This window comes from Oncorhynchus nerka, linkage group LG19 (assembly GCF_034236695.1).
Source record: "Oncorhynchus nerka isolate Pitt River linkage group LG19, Oner_Uvic_2.0, whole genome shotgun sequence".
In the NCBI taxonomy this organism is placed as follows: Eukaryota; Metazoa; Chordata; class Actinopteri; order Salmoniformes; family Salmonidae; genus Oncorhynchus; species Oncorhynchus nerka.
This window is the reverse complement of record NC_088414.1, coordinates 26,696,435-26,713,175: the sequence shown is the minus strand read 5'-3', so window position 1 is coordinate 26,713,175 and position 16,741 is coordinate 26,696,435. Positions and strand designations below refer to the sequence as shown.

The following is a 16,741-nucleotide window of genomic DNA, read 5'->3' as shown; positions in this document are numbered from 1 at the left end:
TGTAATTTATGGCTACGATTTATATCCGTTGCCTACGCACAATCAATCAATCACACAAATTCACATTGCTATTTAAAGCAGCACATGGGATCACCAGCTCCCCCCTGCTAAAGCGGTCTACCTCGAAAAGTATGATCACTTGGATTAAAAACTGACGTTAGTTTTACCAATCTTCTTTTAAACACGAGCAATCAGAACAAGAGATTAAGATATCAATTAAGTGCAGTGCATAAAGTCAGTAATTTAACGTTTTGATTATAGCAGTATACCGCCACTTGGTGATTAAATACAGAATTACAACCCAGCCGGAACTGAATGACTCGGAAGAAATATACAGGGGGAGTTAACGATAGGACATGGGAGGAATCTCAATTCAATTCTCATCGCGTCTTTCTCAACCCCCATTGGAAGAGAAGGTCAGGGAGGCGGGATCTCTGGCTTTATTATCCAATAGGTTTTGAGGATGCGGGAAATCGATGAGATTTTCCCATGATATTGACTTTGTGTTACATTGTTATTTGTCCGTGCTACCTCAAATTTGGTCGAGGTTACAAGCATTAGCTAATCGGCAAACTAGCTAACTAATGGGGTATGCGAGCCATTGACATTGGCTTAATCAATTGACAAAAGCCTTTATGCACCAGAGACGGGTAATAGGATTACGCCATCCATTTTTGGTATTTTATGACAAGCTATAGCTAGATATTATTTTTGTTGTTGTTGACTAGCTAATTTGGGTAGCTGAGTTATCAAACTACTAGCTATTTTTGTTACAGCAGATTACAGTAAATCACCATACAGAGGCAAGTCATGGTGACTCGTACACAGAAAAAGATGATAAAATACGTGGAAGAGGGCAGTTTAATTAAGCTGAAGTCATACTTGCGGAAACACTCCGACCTTGACGTCAACTTCTCCCAGGGGAAAAAGCGCAGGACTCCCCTGCACCTGGCCTGCTCGCTTGGTGATGACGCCATCCTCCGGCTTTTGTTGAAAAATGGAGCCGACATCCTTTTGAAAGACAAAAAAGGGGACACGCCTCTACACATTGCTGCTAACAAGGCTCTGAAACATGGCAAAATAGGTAATGGAATGCCAATATTAGCTACTAAACAACAAAAATATGTAGAATAATAAAAACATGCCTTAACCTTGTTCTTCTTCTTTATCCAGTATATGATGACCTCGTAGTGCCCCTTCAAAAGAGTTGCCCAGAAGCCATGGTTGCACCAAATAATGCAGGAATTACACCTCATGACCTACTGCAATGGATGAAATTTGAGAAGGTATGAATGTCTCGGCCATATGTATGAGTTGCTAATATGTATTTTAGGAGAGTGCTGGGACATAACCTCGTACAACAATCCAGAAGTCTTGCACATTTGGTAACCAGTCTGGTAATTATGAAGCTAGGGGTATGGTTGTATTGTCTGTACTGTACATCCCTGAGCACTGATTCTTTCTTTTCTCCAAAAGACTGCACCGAAGGGAAACACATCTAAAGAAAAAGACGCTGAGAAAGAGTGGCAAGAGAAGCTTTTTGGGGAATGCCAGGATGAGTTCTTTGAAACCTTTGGACCATATGATGGTAAGGTGGCAAGATTTCACTCCTGAATAATCTGATTTCATTTAGATCATTGTCCATTTGTCTTTTCTTCTTTTTTTCCCCTCTCTTACAGCAGATTATTTATTTGAGGAGAATACCGGTGAGGAGGACTTTCAAGACTGGGCAGATAGAATTAGACAAGAGTATGTCACAAAACGGCACGCAGAAGCTCAAAGACTGGCATCCTCAGGCTCTCATGGGAAGAGGAAGAAAGGAAAGAAAGAGGCAGAGGAGGAGGAGCGTGCTAACAGAGAGCTGCATGAGCGGCTACAAAGGGAGCATGAAGAGTACCTGGCACGTGCTGCACAAAAAGAGGAGGAGACACGTCAGGGGAAAAAACAGCACTATGAAGAGCGATGTGCAGCTACCTTCAGCACTGACACTGCAGCAGCAGTCACCACAAAGCTGAGTTATGGGGACATACCCTGGCCGGCACCGAAGGGTTCAGTGGAGGAGATGGTGGAGGTGATGTTGCATGGCGCAGACAAGAAAGATGTTGCAGTGTTCCGTAAACTTCTCAGGCGCCAGCAGGCCGTTTGGCACCCAGATAGGTTTGCCCAGCGCTGTGGGGCCCGGCTGGAGGATGGAGACAAGCAGAGGATCCTGGACACTGTCACTGCTCTCTCACAGGAGCTCAATAGACTGGCTCAGAGCCTCCGGTGACAGTTTGACTGGAAATGGGCTTCTGAGATGTTGAACAGTCTGTCATTTAGCCATGGCTGGTCCTGTATATGCAGCACAGTGGTTCTTTCCAGTGGAGGTCAGTTGTTTTGACCAGTCAAAACAAATCTCCACTTGAAGCACCTAATTTATTGGATAAACTTGGCTAAGCTTCTGATATGTTAAGTGAATTACATTTTTCTCTGACTGTGTACTTCTTGGCACTAGTATAGGACTTTGTAAGAGATTATGTTGCTAGAGAAAATACATGTTTACAGTGCCTTGTGAAAGTATTCATACCATGAGTTTTAATTTCTACAATTGATTAAAAACAAATAACCTGTGATTTCTTAATTGCTTAACTATTGCTTGAATCAATACTTGGGAGAAGCACATTTGGCAACAAATTGCCATTAATCTTTATGCACACCTTTGTGCAACATTTATCCATTCTTGGCAAAAATTATGCCGAGTTAGGGATCATTGATGGACACTGGACATCAATCTTCATTTTTTTTATCACTGATTTACAAAGTGTCAGAACTGAGAATATTTATACCCACAAATAAATGTTGAAACAAGTTGTGTAAAGCCTGTGTGCAAAATTATAACATCCAATACCACTATTTGGTAAACACTGTTTTTGTAATTGCTACTAGCATCAATAAAATTATCAAATCATGGTAAACCTGCAGAAAAAAATATATAAGTCATAAGACCGTTGTTACAATGATGTCAGAAATCCTGTCTGCCTCATTCAACATGTTACCCAACTGGATAGATTAGGCTATTTGGGTTAAGGATTCGGGTGATGATGAACTGAACAATTACACTCTACCCTCTAATCTGATCTTGAAGGCAAAGTGCTGATGAGATCAAAGTGGGTTCCGAAAAAAAAACATCACAGTAAACAGTTTGATTGAAATACACTTGACTTGACTTAAAATTATAAACTAGTGGATAATATTTGACTCTACCACCACCTAAAATCATCGCACAAGCCTACACAGACTAAGAAAGGGGAGATGGTCGGCCCGAATTTGAATGATGGAATTTAATAAATCATAGGATGCCTTGGTTGCCAGGATAGGTCCACAATGTAGCTATGGTGTTTATTAGTCCCGATGTATTAGTCCCCATACAGGCTATCAGAAAAGTGACAATTTCTTGAGAAGTAAATATAGACTAATACACATTAAATGGCAATTAATCTACAATTCTCCGTGTTTTTGGAAATGTTATAGAAAAATATATTGACTGTACCAGGCCTATTGGATGTGTTAATTTCTCTCTTGCCACAAGGGCTCATAAACGTTATCGAGAATAATGTGGTATTTGCGTATTAGTAATTTCGCAATCAAAATGTGGTCATACTTGAGTGTATAGACTATGGGTGTAGTTATACACTTGTAAGAATAACTTTTAAAACTAACGCCCTATGTAAAATCTAAAGATCAGTGCTGAAAGAAAAATATCTGGCAACCAGTCGCAATCTGTCGCTTATAGGTGGCCGATGTACTGGGATCAAGGCTGTATTTATATTTACCCACAGTTTAACTTGTACTTTTTATTTATATGTATAATTGTGGATATTATCTGATTATATATATTATATATATATATAATTGTTGTTTTGCATAATGAGCAGTCTTGCCCAGCATTGCGACGCGGGTAGAGTTGACTCGTTGTGATAGCGACAGCTATTAAAGGTACAGGATGACGCGTAGTATGTGGCTCGCTCGATAAAATAGGTGCAAAGCGATAGAAGGGTTAGGGTGGGTTATAGTATATTCTTTTTTTTTCTTATATTTTAGGGGACCTAAGGAACTAAGAGCTCGAGCGCTATTATCGATTAAATAACTAAGACGGCTACTGTCACCAGGCAGAGTAATTCAGTAAAATTGAGAGAGCTCATACTCGATACGATGTATTAATTTTCGGAAACGTTATTGCGAAACGTGGCATAGTAGAAACCGACAGAGTTGTGTTGTCGCGTTGTTATGATTTATTGAACGCAAGCACCTAGGCAACTGCTACAGTTCACGTAGTGTAAATTAATAGGCCTAGGCCGGAGATTTCGTCAGCAAGGTGCCGGTGGCAGATAAAATGGGCTCGGTGTTCCGAAGTGAGGAGATGTGCTTGGTGCAGTTGTTTCTGCAGTCCGGTTCTGCATACGATTGCATAAGTGAGCTGGGAGAAATGGGTCTGGTCGAGTTTCGAGATGTAAGTACACCACCTGTCTTTCGAGCCTATGTACAGACTTGCAATGCAATAATACCAGCACAAGTGTATATCAGTTAGGCCTGTCAGTTGTCAATTGTGTCTGGACCAAACATGTTCTTGTTTTCTCTGTGTGTGTGTGTGTGTGAGTGTGTGTCTGTCTGTCTCTCTATCTGCCTCTCTGTATGTCTGTCTGCCTGTCAGTCTGCATCTATGTGTGTGTTACAAGACTGCCAGTGCCCCCATCATTCATCCTACATGTGTCTGTCTATCATCATTCATCCTACATGTGTCTGTCTATCATCATTCATCCTACATGTGTCTGTCTATCATCATTCATCCTACATGTGTGCCTATCATCATTCATCCTACATGTGCCTGCCTATCATCATTCATCCTACATGTGTCTGTCTATCATCATTCATCCTACATGTGTGCCTATCATCATTCATCCTACATGTGTCTATCATCATTCATCCTACATGTGTCTATCATCATTCATCCTACATGTGTCTATCATCATTCATCCTACATGTGTCTATCATCATTCATCCTACATGTGTCTATCATCATTCATCCTAAATATGTCTGTCTATCATCATTCATCCTACATGTGTCTGTCTATCATCATTCATCCTACATGTGTCTGTCTATCATCATTCATCCTACATGTGTGCCTATCATCATTCATCCTACATGTGTCTGTCTATCATCATTCATCCTAAATGTGTCTGTCTATCATCATTCATCCTACATGTGTCTATCATCATTCATCCTAGATGTGTCTATCATCACTCATCCTAAATATGTCTGTCTATCATCATTCATCCTAAATATGTCTGTCTATCATCATTCATCCTACATGTGTCTGTCTATCATCATTCATCCTACATGTGTCTCTCTATCATCATTCATCCTAAATATGTCTGTCTATCATCATTCATCCTACATGTGTCTGTCTATCATCATTCATCCTACATGTGTCTGTCTATCATCATTAATCCTACATGTGTCTGTCTATCATCATTCATCCTAAATATGTCTGTCTATCATCATTCATCCTACATGTGTCTGTCTATCATCATTCATCCTACATGTGTCTCTCTATCATCATTCATCCTAAATATGTCTGTCTATCATCATTCATCCTACATGTGTCTGTCTATCATCATTCATCCTACATGTGTCTATCATCATTCATTCTAGATGTGTCTATCATCACTCATCCTACATATGTCTGTCTATCATCATTCATCCTAAATATGTCTGTCTATCATCATTCATCCTACATGTGTCTGTCTATCATCATTCATCCTACATGTGTCTGTCTATCATCATTCATCCTACATGTGTCTGTCTATCATCATTCATCCTACATGTGTCTCTCTATCATCATTCATCCTAAATATGTCTGTCTATCATCATTCATCCTACATGTGTCTGTCTATCATCATTCATTCTAGATGTGTCTATCATCACTCATCCTACATATGTCTGTCTATCATCATTCATCCTAAATATGTCTGTCTATCATCATTCATCCTACATGTGTCTGTCTATCATCATTCATCCTAAATATGTCTGTCTATCATCATTCATCCTACATGTGTCTGTCTATCATCATTCATCCTACATGTGTCTGTCTATCATCATTCATCCTACATGTGTCTGTCTATCATCATTCATCCTACATGTGTCTCTCTATCATCATTCATCCTAAATATGTCTGTCTATCATCATTCATCCTACATGTGTCTGTCTATCATCATTCATCCTACATGTGTCTGTCTATCATCATTAATCCTACATGTGTCTGTCTATCATCATTAATCATAAGGTTGTCTATCAGTCCAGTTAATGTGATACTTATTGACCAATTACTTGTCAAGGAAGTAGCACAAGCTGATTAAGCAAACCATTAAAAGCCTAATTGGATCACATATCGTTGTTCCTCCTATTCTGTGATTGGCTGGTAGTATTGATGGAGGTCTCAATGCAGCTGTATGGTCTGACTAGATTCAGGGGCTCCAAAAACATCTTACCCAGGTACCTTGGTCACATGGTTTGTTTAGTCTAATTGAACTGACCTGGCCTAGATTTTAAAAGCAATGGATTTCGATCTTTCAAAATTATATGTTGATATTTGAGTGATACATTCTACAGAATAGAAAAAAATGGACTGGAAAGGCATCTATTTGATAAATTCCATGGTGTGAGCATTGCTCCACCTGGCAATGTCACCTAACCACTGTGCTCCTCTGGTTTCAGCTCAACCCCAGTGTCAACTCGTTCCAGCGCCGTTTCGTCAGTGAAATCAAGAGATGCGAGGAGATGGAGAGAATTCTGGGTGAGGTCACTGAGATGGACACTAAAGCAGGACTACTACCACCATACGTTTGATTTACTGGTGGGGTTTGATCAGGCTCTGGTCTACTCTACAGAACGACAGATTGCTTTTGGTAACAGCCATGCAGTCAGATTGAATTACAAGTCATGCTAAATATAGTGATGACAACAGCAGGAGAATGTATTATCAGCTAATGATAAATATTTTTTTGCTGTGAAAGACTAGCTTTGTGCTAGATATAGATCTCAGTTGTTCCTCCACAAATATTTTTAGCAAGGCCTCTTTATGTTTTGATCAAACCTGTCTGGGTTTTCTAAATGTGGATGTTTCAACAGATTCCCATAATGATTGTGTGTTCTTATGTGCTCAGTCAGTGTTTGTTTAACTGATTAAACAATAACTTTTTTTTAAACTTTTTTGTTTGGACAGGGTACCTTTTGAGGGAAATCCGAAAGGCAAATATTGCCGTGCCAGAAGATGACGAAATCTGTCCAGTCGCCCCTCCCCCCAAACATGTCCTTGAGATCATGGTAGGTCTGAGATGCTGTTTGTCATGTAAAAAACAAGTGAGTGATGTGGTTGATGGGCACTGCCATTGAGTGCACTGTTTAGGTTGAATCACTGCGTTGGTAAATGTTTCAAGATAGTATCGAGCAGGGTTTAGGGTATTGATTTTGTGTTAATAATGGTTGAGGGGAAATTATTCCCATATGATTGCTGTGGTCAAGGGGAGTTGACCGTGTGTGGTCTCTCTGCTGTGGTTAAGGGGAGTTGACCGTGTATGGTCTGTCTGCTGTGGTCCCCCAGGAGCAGCTCCAGAGGCTGGAGGTGGAGCTTAGTGAGGTGGCCAGGAACAAAGAGAAGCTGCAGCGGAATCTTCTGGAGCTGACTGAGTACACGCACATGCTGAGGATCACGCGCACCTTCGTACACAGCCGCTCCCGGGTTAGTGCCAGGTTATCATGTCTATTTACACCATACACTCTACTATCACATGACCTCGCCTCATAACTACCTCATGCCATTTAAGTAACACATACTCTTATCAGACTCACCCTTTGCTCTATTGCACTCCCAGATGCATTTGTTTGTTGACAGTGACACCATATTTTGGCTCTTGCTGTCCTCTCCATGTGAGTTCCCATAACCTGGAATAAGACAGGGTGAAGCAGAGACCGTGCTGACATGATACGGTCACACCACGCGCATGAATGTCACCTGACTTTGAACAAAGAACACAATATGTCAATTGGTCATGTGATTCCACAGCCTATGATGCATTGTTTTTAGCTTGCAGATTATAGGCTACACTTGACAATAGGTGTAGCAATGAAGTTCAACCATTATGTCTTAACTTTGCTAGTACAGATTTACAAACTATCTATAAACTAATAAATTAACATTTAAAAACTACTTAAATACCATTTTATTTAATCATTACCAATTTTTGAAAGAATTACCAATTGTTTTTATTAAATCTAGGCTACTGATGTTTGTGTGTTGATAATGCTAACCTGGCCTTTCCTTGTATGCAGCATGAGGCCCTTGGCCCCCAGTATGAAGAGTTCCAATCCATTGAGTCAGACTCTGCAGGCTGCACTGGTATGCAGAGACTGGGAGCCAAGCTGGGGTGAGTTTAACAGAGAAATAGACACTCACATTATGTGTAGCTAATCACATTCAGAATCAGCTTGAGTCCTGAATAGTAAAGTATTCCTCTTGGCTGTAGGTTCGTGTCAGGTCTTATCCACCGGGTGAAGGTGGAGGCCTTTGAGCGCATGTTGTGGAGGGTGTGTAAGGGCTACACTATCCTCAGCTATGCAGAGCTGGGTGAGAGCCTCGCTGACCTGGACACGGTGAGTAGAAATAGATAGATTCCTGAAATCCGTATTGCTATGTCCATAAGAGGAATACTATAAGTGTTGTGTGTGTGTGTGTCCCTTTCAGGGTGAGATCAGCACAAATGTGGTGTTCCTCATCTCATTTTGGGGAGACCAGATTGGACAGAAGGTCCAGAAGATCTGTGATTGGTAAGTGTACTTTTGCCACCACAAAACAGACAAAATCATCCATTATCAGCATCAGATCTGCATCATCTGACAAGCCTGTCTGTCATGGATCTGTATCAGGCCACAATTATATTTGTTATTATTTTCTTCCAGTTACCACTGTCACATTTACCCCCACCCTGAGAACGACGAGGAGAGGGCAGATGTGATGGACAGCCTAAGGACACGCATCCAGGACTTAAACAATGTATGTATATGTCTCTGTTTTTATGTTGAGGCAAAGCCCAAACAATGTATGACAGAGGATGGCTAGATGATTTGCATTAACACTAGTAACAATACTACATGCAAATGCTTGAACAACATCTTGTAAATGTCCCCTGTCTTCACCAGGTGCTCCACCGCACTGAGGAGTACCTGAGACAGGTGCTGCAGAAGGCCTCAGAGTCAGCCTTCACCTGGGTAGTGCAGGTGAAGAAGATGAAGGCCATCTACCACATCCTCAACCTGTGTAGCTTTGACGTCACCAACAAGTGTCTCATAGCTGAGGTGTGGTGCCCTGTCAATGACCTGACCAACCTGCGGGGGGCGTTGGAGGAAGGCTCGGTGAGTGAGGCTGTTGAGGATACTGTAGTCCTACAGATACGCACATCGACGTTTATTGGGATGAGTCTTGTCCTGTTTGATTTCCACTAGATTGGCCATATTGTAAAAGTTCATGAAAACAAAAATGTGCTTTTTGGTCTTAGTTTAAAGTTACGGTTAGGCATTACGGTTAGCAGTGTGGTTAAGGTTAGGGTTAGGTTTCAAATCTGATTTTATAACTGTGGCTGTGCCAGATTGTCACCTCTTTGCAGAGCTGCTTACAGTACGTGAGTCATTCCAATAAATGCTAACCGCCTACAGACACAGTTTGTTTCGTCAAATCTGACAGTAGTATATAAATGTAATACATGGATTTTTCCCTTATCAGAGAAAAGGTGACGCCACTGTACCATCCTTTGTAAACCGAATCCCAAGCAATGACACTCCGCCTACGCTCTTGAGAACAAACAAGTTCACCTCTGGCTTTCAGAGTATCGTAGAGGCTTATGGGGTTGGAGACTACAGGGAGGTTAGTCCAGGTGAGTACAAATACAGTTCACAGACAGACCTACAGGTAAGCTAGTTTGGAACACTTCAGACACAATATTTAGGCAAGCACAGCTGAGCACTGTTATAGCATTAGAAGTACGACTAAGCACTTCATGTAAGGCAGACAGGTCAGGTTGAGCAAAGTTACATAGGACTGAATGAAGGCCAGCAAAGTTGTCCACTCTGATCATGTTTATCTCTGATTGGCAGCCCCCTACACCATCATTACGTTCCCGTTCTTGTTTGCGGTCATGTTTGGGGACCTTGGTCACGGCACGGTCATGGCATGCTTTGCCCTGTGGATGGTGCTGACAGAGAAGAGCCACAAACGCAAGCGCTCTGATAATGAGGTAAGAATGTTTAAAGGGAAATTTCTATCACATTCGACTGCGTTTTTGTGGTCATCTTGATTTTGTTGCGTAAATTGATAGATTTCCATTAATATTGGTTTCTGTGTTGTCCTTAGATCTGGACAATGTTCTTCGAGGGACGTTATATCATACTAATGATGGGCCTTTTCTCTGTGTACACGGGGCTGATCTACAATGACTGCTTCTCCAAGTCACTCAACATATTTGGCTCAGGCTGGAGTGTTAGGGCTATGTTCACAGATCAGCAGTGGACGTGAGTCTAAACTAACACACAAAAACATGCACAAGCACAGTACGCACGTACATTTTGTCAGTGTACACTACTGTTCAAAAGTTTGGGGTCACTTAGAAATGTCCTTGTTTTTGAAAGAAAACCACAAAACTGGCCTTTAGACTAGTTGAGTATCTGGAGCATCAGCATTTGTGGGTTAGATTACAGGCTCAACATGGCGAGAAACAAAGAACTTTCTTCTGAAACTCGTCAGTATATTCTTGTTCTGAGAAATTAGGGCTATTCCATGTGAGAAATTGCCAAGAAACTGAAGATCTTGTACAACGCTGTGTACTACTCCCTTCACAGAACAGCGCAAACTGGCTCTAACCAGAATAGAACGAGGAGTGGGAGGCCCCAGTGCACAACTGAGCAAGAGGACAAGTACATGAGGGTCTAGTTTGAGAAACAGATGCCTCATAAGTCCTCAACTGGCAGCTTAATTAAATAGTACCCCCAAAACACCTGTCTGAACGTCAAAAGTGAAGAGGCGATTCAGGGATGCTGGCCTTCTAGGCAGAGTTGCAAACAAAAAGCCATATCTCAGACTGGCCAATAAAAATTAAAAATTAAGATGGGAAAAAGAACACTGACACTGGAACTCTGCCTAGAAGGCCAGCATCTCGGAGTCGCCTCTTTGCCGTTGAGACTGGTAGATAATTCCTTCATTATTTATTTTTTTAATCCGTTGCCAGCTACAATAGTCATTTACAACGTTAACAATATCTATATTACTGTATTTCTGATCAATTTGATGATATTTTAATGGGCAAAAATAAAAGTGATTTTATTTAAAAAACAAGGACATTTCTAAGTGACCGCAAACTTTTGAACGGTAGTGTACCTGTAGTTTTCATTCAGCAGTAACTGGCTGAGGTTATTGTACTCATCTTCACCTTTTATTCCAGAAATGAAACACTCCAAACAAATACTTTGCTCATCCTTGATCCTAATGTCAGTGGTGTCTTCGTTGGACCATACCCTTTTGGCATTGATCCTGTGAGTATACATGCACGGGATAGTTTCAGATGCTACACACAATTATACTCTTCCTTGTGTAACCGATGTCAAATGGCTAGCTAGATAGCGGGTGGTGCGCGCTAATAGCGTTTCAATCGGGTGACGTCACTCGCTCTGAGATCTGAAGTAGTTGTTCCCCTTGTGCTGCAAGGGCCGCAGCTTTTGTGGCGCGATGGGTAACGATGCTTCGTGGGTGACTGTTGTCTCTGTGCAGAGGGTCCCTGGTTCGAGCCCGGGTGGGAGCGAGAGGGACGGAGGAAAGCTATACTGTTACACTTGTGCCTTTCACTGATCTCAAATATCCAGATTGTAACGAAGACGCAGGGAGTCAGAGAAGAAGGTGCAGTCAGTGAGTTTAATACGAATTAACATAAAGTGAATACACAAACAAGAGTAGCGTCTGAACATGAACACAGATACAATACTGCCTTGATGTTCAGAGAAGGCAGGGGGTGGGGGGTTGTGGGGTACGGCATCAGCAACCACCGGCCTGAGGAGGGAAAAGTGAAAAGAGGGTGAGAGGTGGGCCACCAGTACTTAGCGGAGATGGATTGAATGATGTGGGGGATACCTGGGTGTGCAGCAACAAGGGATGTGTGCGCCCAGGTCAACAGCGAGCCCTTACCTGCGTGGGCACATAGGTGCGCTCCGGAGGGCAGGTAGTAGGTGCAGGTTTGGTGGAAAGTGATGACTCACGCCTACCACCGGAGATGGATGATCACGGGGCCATCCCTCTGCTTTAGTGGATCCCGGGTTGGGAAGTAGTGGACACCGTTGAAGCTAGTGCCCCTACTGACCATAATAGGAACAAAGCCACAGCTGTCTCCGACAGTGTTGCTCAGCCGCGGGGAGGCGTGTGGCTCTGAATCAGAACGGTTAACGAAGCAGGGAGAGAGGCGATGGGAAGGTTAAATATCCAGACTGATGGCCATCGTGATGAGTGCAAGAGGGTGTCGTATCGGCATGCTAACTCCGTCTGGACCTCTTCGCACAATCCTCTTCTTAATAAGGTGCTGCCACTGTATGGAAGTTGAGGGTGTACTTTGCAGCGGTCTGGCCATCCTGCCATCTGCCATCTGCCAGCTCCCATCTGATGAGCAAAATAGTGTGAGCACTGGAGTAAGAAGCCACAGCATTTGGATAGTGTCCCGTCATATTTTTCCGGGAGGGACAAACAGGCATCGCTGACCTAGCCGGACTGCTGAATGGGCTAAGGTGCTGGCTCGCTGGGTCGACTCATGGTAGAGGATCCTCCGCTCGTTGGAGGTAACACCTCTTGAGGAAGATCTAGACGTTGAAGAACACAGAAGACCTCATCCATCACAGTCCCCGGTTGCGCCAGCTGGCTGTTCGTCGACCATCTTGGAGATGTCTCGGGTTGGCTGCTGCTTCCATTTTAGGAGGAAGTATTCTGTAACGAAGACACAGGAAGCAGGTGCAGTCGGTGAGTTTAATATGAATGAACATAAAGTGAATACACAAACAAGCGTAGCATCTGAACATAAACAACACTGCCTGATGGGTAACAACAACAGAATGCTAAATAAATGGGGAGAAATCAGAGAAGTGATGATGTCCAGGTGTGCCTAAAGATGAGGCACTGGTGTGCGTAATGATGGTTGCCAGGTGATGAAATGATGGGTTGCCAGGACCGGTGGTTAGTAGACTGGCAACGTTGAGTGCCGGAGGGGGGAGCGGGGGTAGACGTGACACAGGTATTGATATTGTCTAATGTTATGTTCATGTTATGCTTTGTATCACACCTACAGATATGGAACATGGCAGTGAATCGCCTGTCCTTCCTGAACTCCTACAAGATGAAGATGTCTGTCATCATAGGGGTCATGCACATGAGCTTTGGGGTGGTGCTCAGTGTATTCAACCATCTGTGAGTGACCAGTTAGTGGTTCCTACCAGTAGTCACTACTGTGGAATACAAAACATCAGAAAGAGTTCCTCTACATTTATATAAATTTGTTCTTCCCCTTCCCTTCCCTCTTCTCTTCCATTTATCCAGGCACTTCAAACAGAGGTTCAACATCTACCTGCTGTTCCTCCCTGAGTTTCTGTTCCTGATGTGTCTCTTTGGCTACCTGGTCTTCATGATCATCTACAAGTGGCTGGCTTTTGGTGCACGTGACTCCCGCCTGGCCCCCAGCATCCTCATCCACTTCATCAACATGTTCCTAATGCAGGGAGGGGACAACACCCCTCTCTACCCCGGACAGGTGGGTGTTAGTGACGGAGTCATGATTCAGAGTGTCCCCCCTGACTCTGGGTTTTCTCAGCATCTCTATCTGAATCTCTGAATGTCTCTTTTGAACGTCTCTGTACATGTGGCTCTGTGTTTGACCCTGTGTATTTTGCTCCACAGACTGGGCTGCAGGTCTTCCTGGTGGTGGTGGCTCTGCTGTCTGTGCCTGTGCTGCTTTTAGGAAAACCTGTCTACCTCTACTGGCTGCACCGGGGAGGGAAGAGCCTGCGATTGCGCAGGGTGAGTATGGTGGAAAGAGTCGTGTCATGAGTTTGTTACCCATGTGTTTTTAGTGAATAATATATGTGCATTTTAACGTCTGTTGTCTGTATTTTAGGGTTATGAGAGAGTTCGGCGTGTGAGTGAGGATGATATGTCCCAAGCACCAGCTTACGCTGATGATGAGGAAGAGGGATTTGATGACCTCATGACCAGCAGGGACACCCAGCCTAAGGAGGTCAAAACCGCAACTGTACATTACATCTCATATAAACATTTGAGTAAGAGCAGTTGTATTTCAGTCATCACTGTTGCCTTTCTATCTAGTCAATGTGTTGTACATCTTTCAGTTTGACTTTGGGGATGTGTTCCTGCACCAGGCTATCCACACCATAGAGTATTGCCTGGGCTGCATCTCCAACACGGCGTCTTACCTACGTCTCTGGGCCCTCAGTTTAGCCCATGCTCGTAAGGATCGTACTCACTACACCTTTAAAAGGCCACAGGGGGGCAATTACTATCAATTACTGTCTCCATGTTCAGATATTGATTCATAAATCTCCCTCTTACTGTGTGTCCATCTATGTGTTTGTCAGAGCTTTCCGAGGTGCTGTGGGCCATGGTGATGCGTCTAGGCCTGAGGATGACCTCCAGACTGGGGGTGCTGTTTCTGGTACCAGTGTTCAGCCTGTTCGCTGTGCTCACTGTGTCCATCCTGCTTGTCATGGAAGGGCTCTCAGCGTTCCTCCATGCCCTCCGGCTGCACTGGTGAGTCTATCTGTATACTTAACTAAGTGATGCCTTACTGAATGACTCATTCAGTCAGTCAATCAATCACTCTCTGTTAATCACTCATCCACTCTCACATACTCTCTCATTCCCCAGTGGTCACCTACTCTGTATACTTTTTAAAAATCTTTAACTCTCTTCTAATTATTCACTCAGTCATTTATTCACGCATGTATTCATACTGGTTATTTACATATGTGAATGCTCTCCTTTGTAGGGTGGAGTTCCAGAATAAGTTCTATCACGGGACGGGTATCAAGTTTGCCCCCTTCGACTTCTCCGCCCTGCCCTCAGTCTTTGAGCAGGACGGTTTACTGTGACCAGCGACAACCAGATTGACTGGATTTGAATAGGAAATCATGTACCAGGAAGGATGCTCTGAGTTAGAGCAAGATGGCACACTGATGAAGAGGAGAAACTGCAGAGCAGCGGTGGGATGACTTGTATAGCAAAGTCTTTCAGCATATGACTTTTGACACTATTGGCTGCACTGACTTCCTTACATCATAATTGCGTCCATAACCAGCTAACCTCAATTCAGTGGGATTCAAAAGTTTTCATCTAGGTCTGTTGATATGTACTTTGTAATATTCTGGAGGAATTGATGCATCTCATATAGTGGTCACTTTAAGCCAATTTGGTGGCTCTGAGCATTTTATTTGCTTTTTGTAGAAAATTATAGTGTATTTTAAAGCTAATTTATTACTTGACTCATATTCATCCGAGGCAACTTTAAAGTACAGAAAAAAAAATATAGAGATTCAAAACATAAAGGACTAGAGGTCTTATCAAATATCCTGATTTCTAGTGCCATAACAATTTCTTCCCGATAATGACAAATGCGAATACCATGGCTGCTAATTGTGCAGTTTTTCAAAGTGCTTATACACATGAATACAACTCTGAAGAAATAGTATTGTCTAATGAATTGTAAACTTGTAGAACATATGTTCCTCCGGTTTTGCCATTATACACTCCTTGTGGCATTTCGGGAGGATAAAAGATGACAGCTCAATTACGAGTTTTTGCAGAGGACATTGCCACAGAGCACTTTTCAAAGAACAATGCAGAAATGATTGTACAATAAAAGTCAGCATTTTTCCACTAATAACTATTACTCTGACGATGCCAAATGTTAGGAGATACTTACACCAAGACAAATTGCACAGGCTTGTAATATTTGTTTAAATGTTGGTGGTGAAGGACATCCACTGAAGTTGACTTGAAGCTCAAATTATCATTTTTGTAGACATTAATTGGACTCTGACCATAGACTGTTTGATCCGTCTGGATGGTGTCTATAATGAAGGGAGGTGCAATTCATTTCATAGTTGGTAAATGGATCACTGGTATCATCGTGATTCATGTCATTTAGCTTCATGTATTTATTTATGTCTTTTTAAGAAGTTAGGATCTTAATCCTTTTTTAGACCTAGTTTTTGGATGTGATGCACAAATGCCAGAAAATAAAGAGTCAATGCTCAATACCATGAATACAGACTAATCAATGACATTTTCTAGATCTTGTAAATATATCTAATTTAATATGCCATGAATACAATAGGTATTCCAGGTGGCTGACTAACAAGTTCCTGTGTGGATGAAAGTTTTCTTCAGATTGATGCCATGTCCATTCACACTTTTACTGAAGTATTTCAGAGAGGAAGAGACAAAGCGAGAAGTTTTACTCAGCTCAAAATCTGCCCACGAAAATAAGCCTACAAAATTTGGAATTTTTGTATGGAGGTCAATGATGGTGTCAAATTTGGTCAACAAACAATGTAATTGCCAATTTTCCATGTGAGGGTTATTTGATTGAATATGTTTTGTAATGGTTTGGA

General features: G+C 42.4%; 2 protein-coding genes across 3 annotated transcripts; both read left to right on the top strand.

Moving 5' to 3' along the window:
* Window positions 1–501: 501 nt before the first annotated feature.
* Window positions 502–2,848, top strand: LOC115101273 (NF-kappa-B inhibitor-like protein 1). Of its 2 annotated transcripts, none has more exons than XM_029620639.2 (4): window positions 502–1,084; window positions 1,174–1,286; window positions 1,477–1,588; window positions 1,683–2,848. In XM_029620639.2, exons 1-4 carry the CDS (start codon window positions 811–813, stop codon window positions 2,267–2,269), a joined length of 1,086 nt encoding a protein of 361 aa, XP_029476499.1. In that variant the 5' UTR covers window positions 502–810; the 3' UTR covers window positions 2,270–2,848. The 2 variants fall into 2 exon arrangements, with proteins under 2 accessions (XP_029476499.1, XP_029476498.1); XM_029620638.2 differs by having other exon boundaries at window positions 503–1,084; window positions 1,680–2,848.
* Window positions 2,849–3,788: 940 nt separating this feature from the next.
* On the top strand, window positions 3,789–16,387 carry LOC115101272 (V-type proton ATPase 116 kDa subunit a 2-like). Its single transcript, XM_029620637.2, has 20 exons — window positions 3,789–4,489; window positions 6,755–6,833; window positions 7,263–7,363; window positions 7,641–7,778; window positions 8,369–8,463; window positions 8,563–8,689; window positions 8,781–8,863; window positions 8,996–9,089; window positions 9,236–9,448; window positions 9,816–9,966; window positions 10,187–10,326; window positions 10,443–10,600; window positions 11,527–11,617; window positions 13,408–13,526; window positions 13,656–13,866; window positions 14,013–14,132; window positions 14,230–14,349; window positions 14,462–14,579; window positions 14,708–14,879; window positions 15,118–16,387. The coding sequence occupies exons 1-20, from the start codon at window positions 4,373–4,375 to the stop codon at window positions 15,218–15,220; spliced, it is 2,550 nt and encodes an 849-aa protein (XP_029476497.1). The 5' UTR covers window positions 3,789–4,372; the 3' UTR covers window positions 15,221–16,387.
* Window positions 16,388–16,741: the final 354 nt, after the last annotated feature.

Bases quoted from the DNA above. Each gene is read 5' to 3' on its own strand.
- LOC115101272 (XM_029620637.2), top strand. From the start codon at position 4,373: ATGGGCTCGGTGTTCCGAAGTGAGGAGATGTGCTTGGTGCAGTTGTTT. The intron at 11,618-13,407 runs GTGAGTATACAT...TCACACCTACAG, and splicing joins ACCCTTTTGGCATTGATCCT to ATATGGAACATGGCAGTGAA. The intron at 13,527-13,655 runs GTGAGTGACCAG...CCATTTATCCAG, and splicing joins CTCAGTGTATTCAACCATCT to GCACTTCAAACAGAGGTTCA.
- LOC115101273 (XM_029620638.2), top strand. From the start codon at position 811: ATGGTGACTCGTACACAGAAAAAGATGATAAAATACGTGGAAGAGGGC. The intron at 1,085-1,173 runs GTAATGGAATGC...TTCTTTATCCAG, and splicing joins TCTGAAACATGGCAAAATAG to TATATGATGACCTCGTAGTG. The intron at 1,589-1,679 runs GTAAGGTGGCAA...CCTCTCTTACAG, and splicing joins AACCTTTGGACCATATGATG to CAGATTATTTATTTGAGGAG.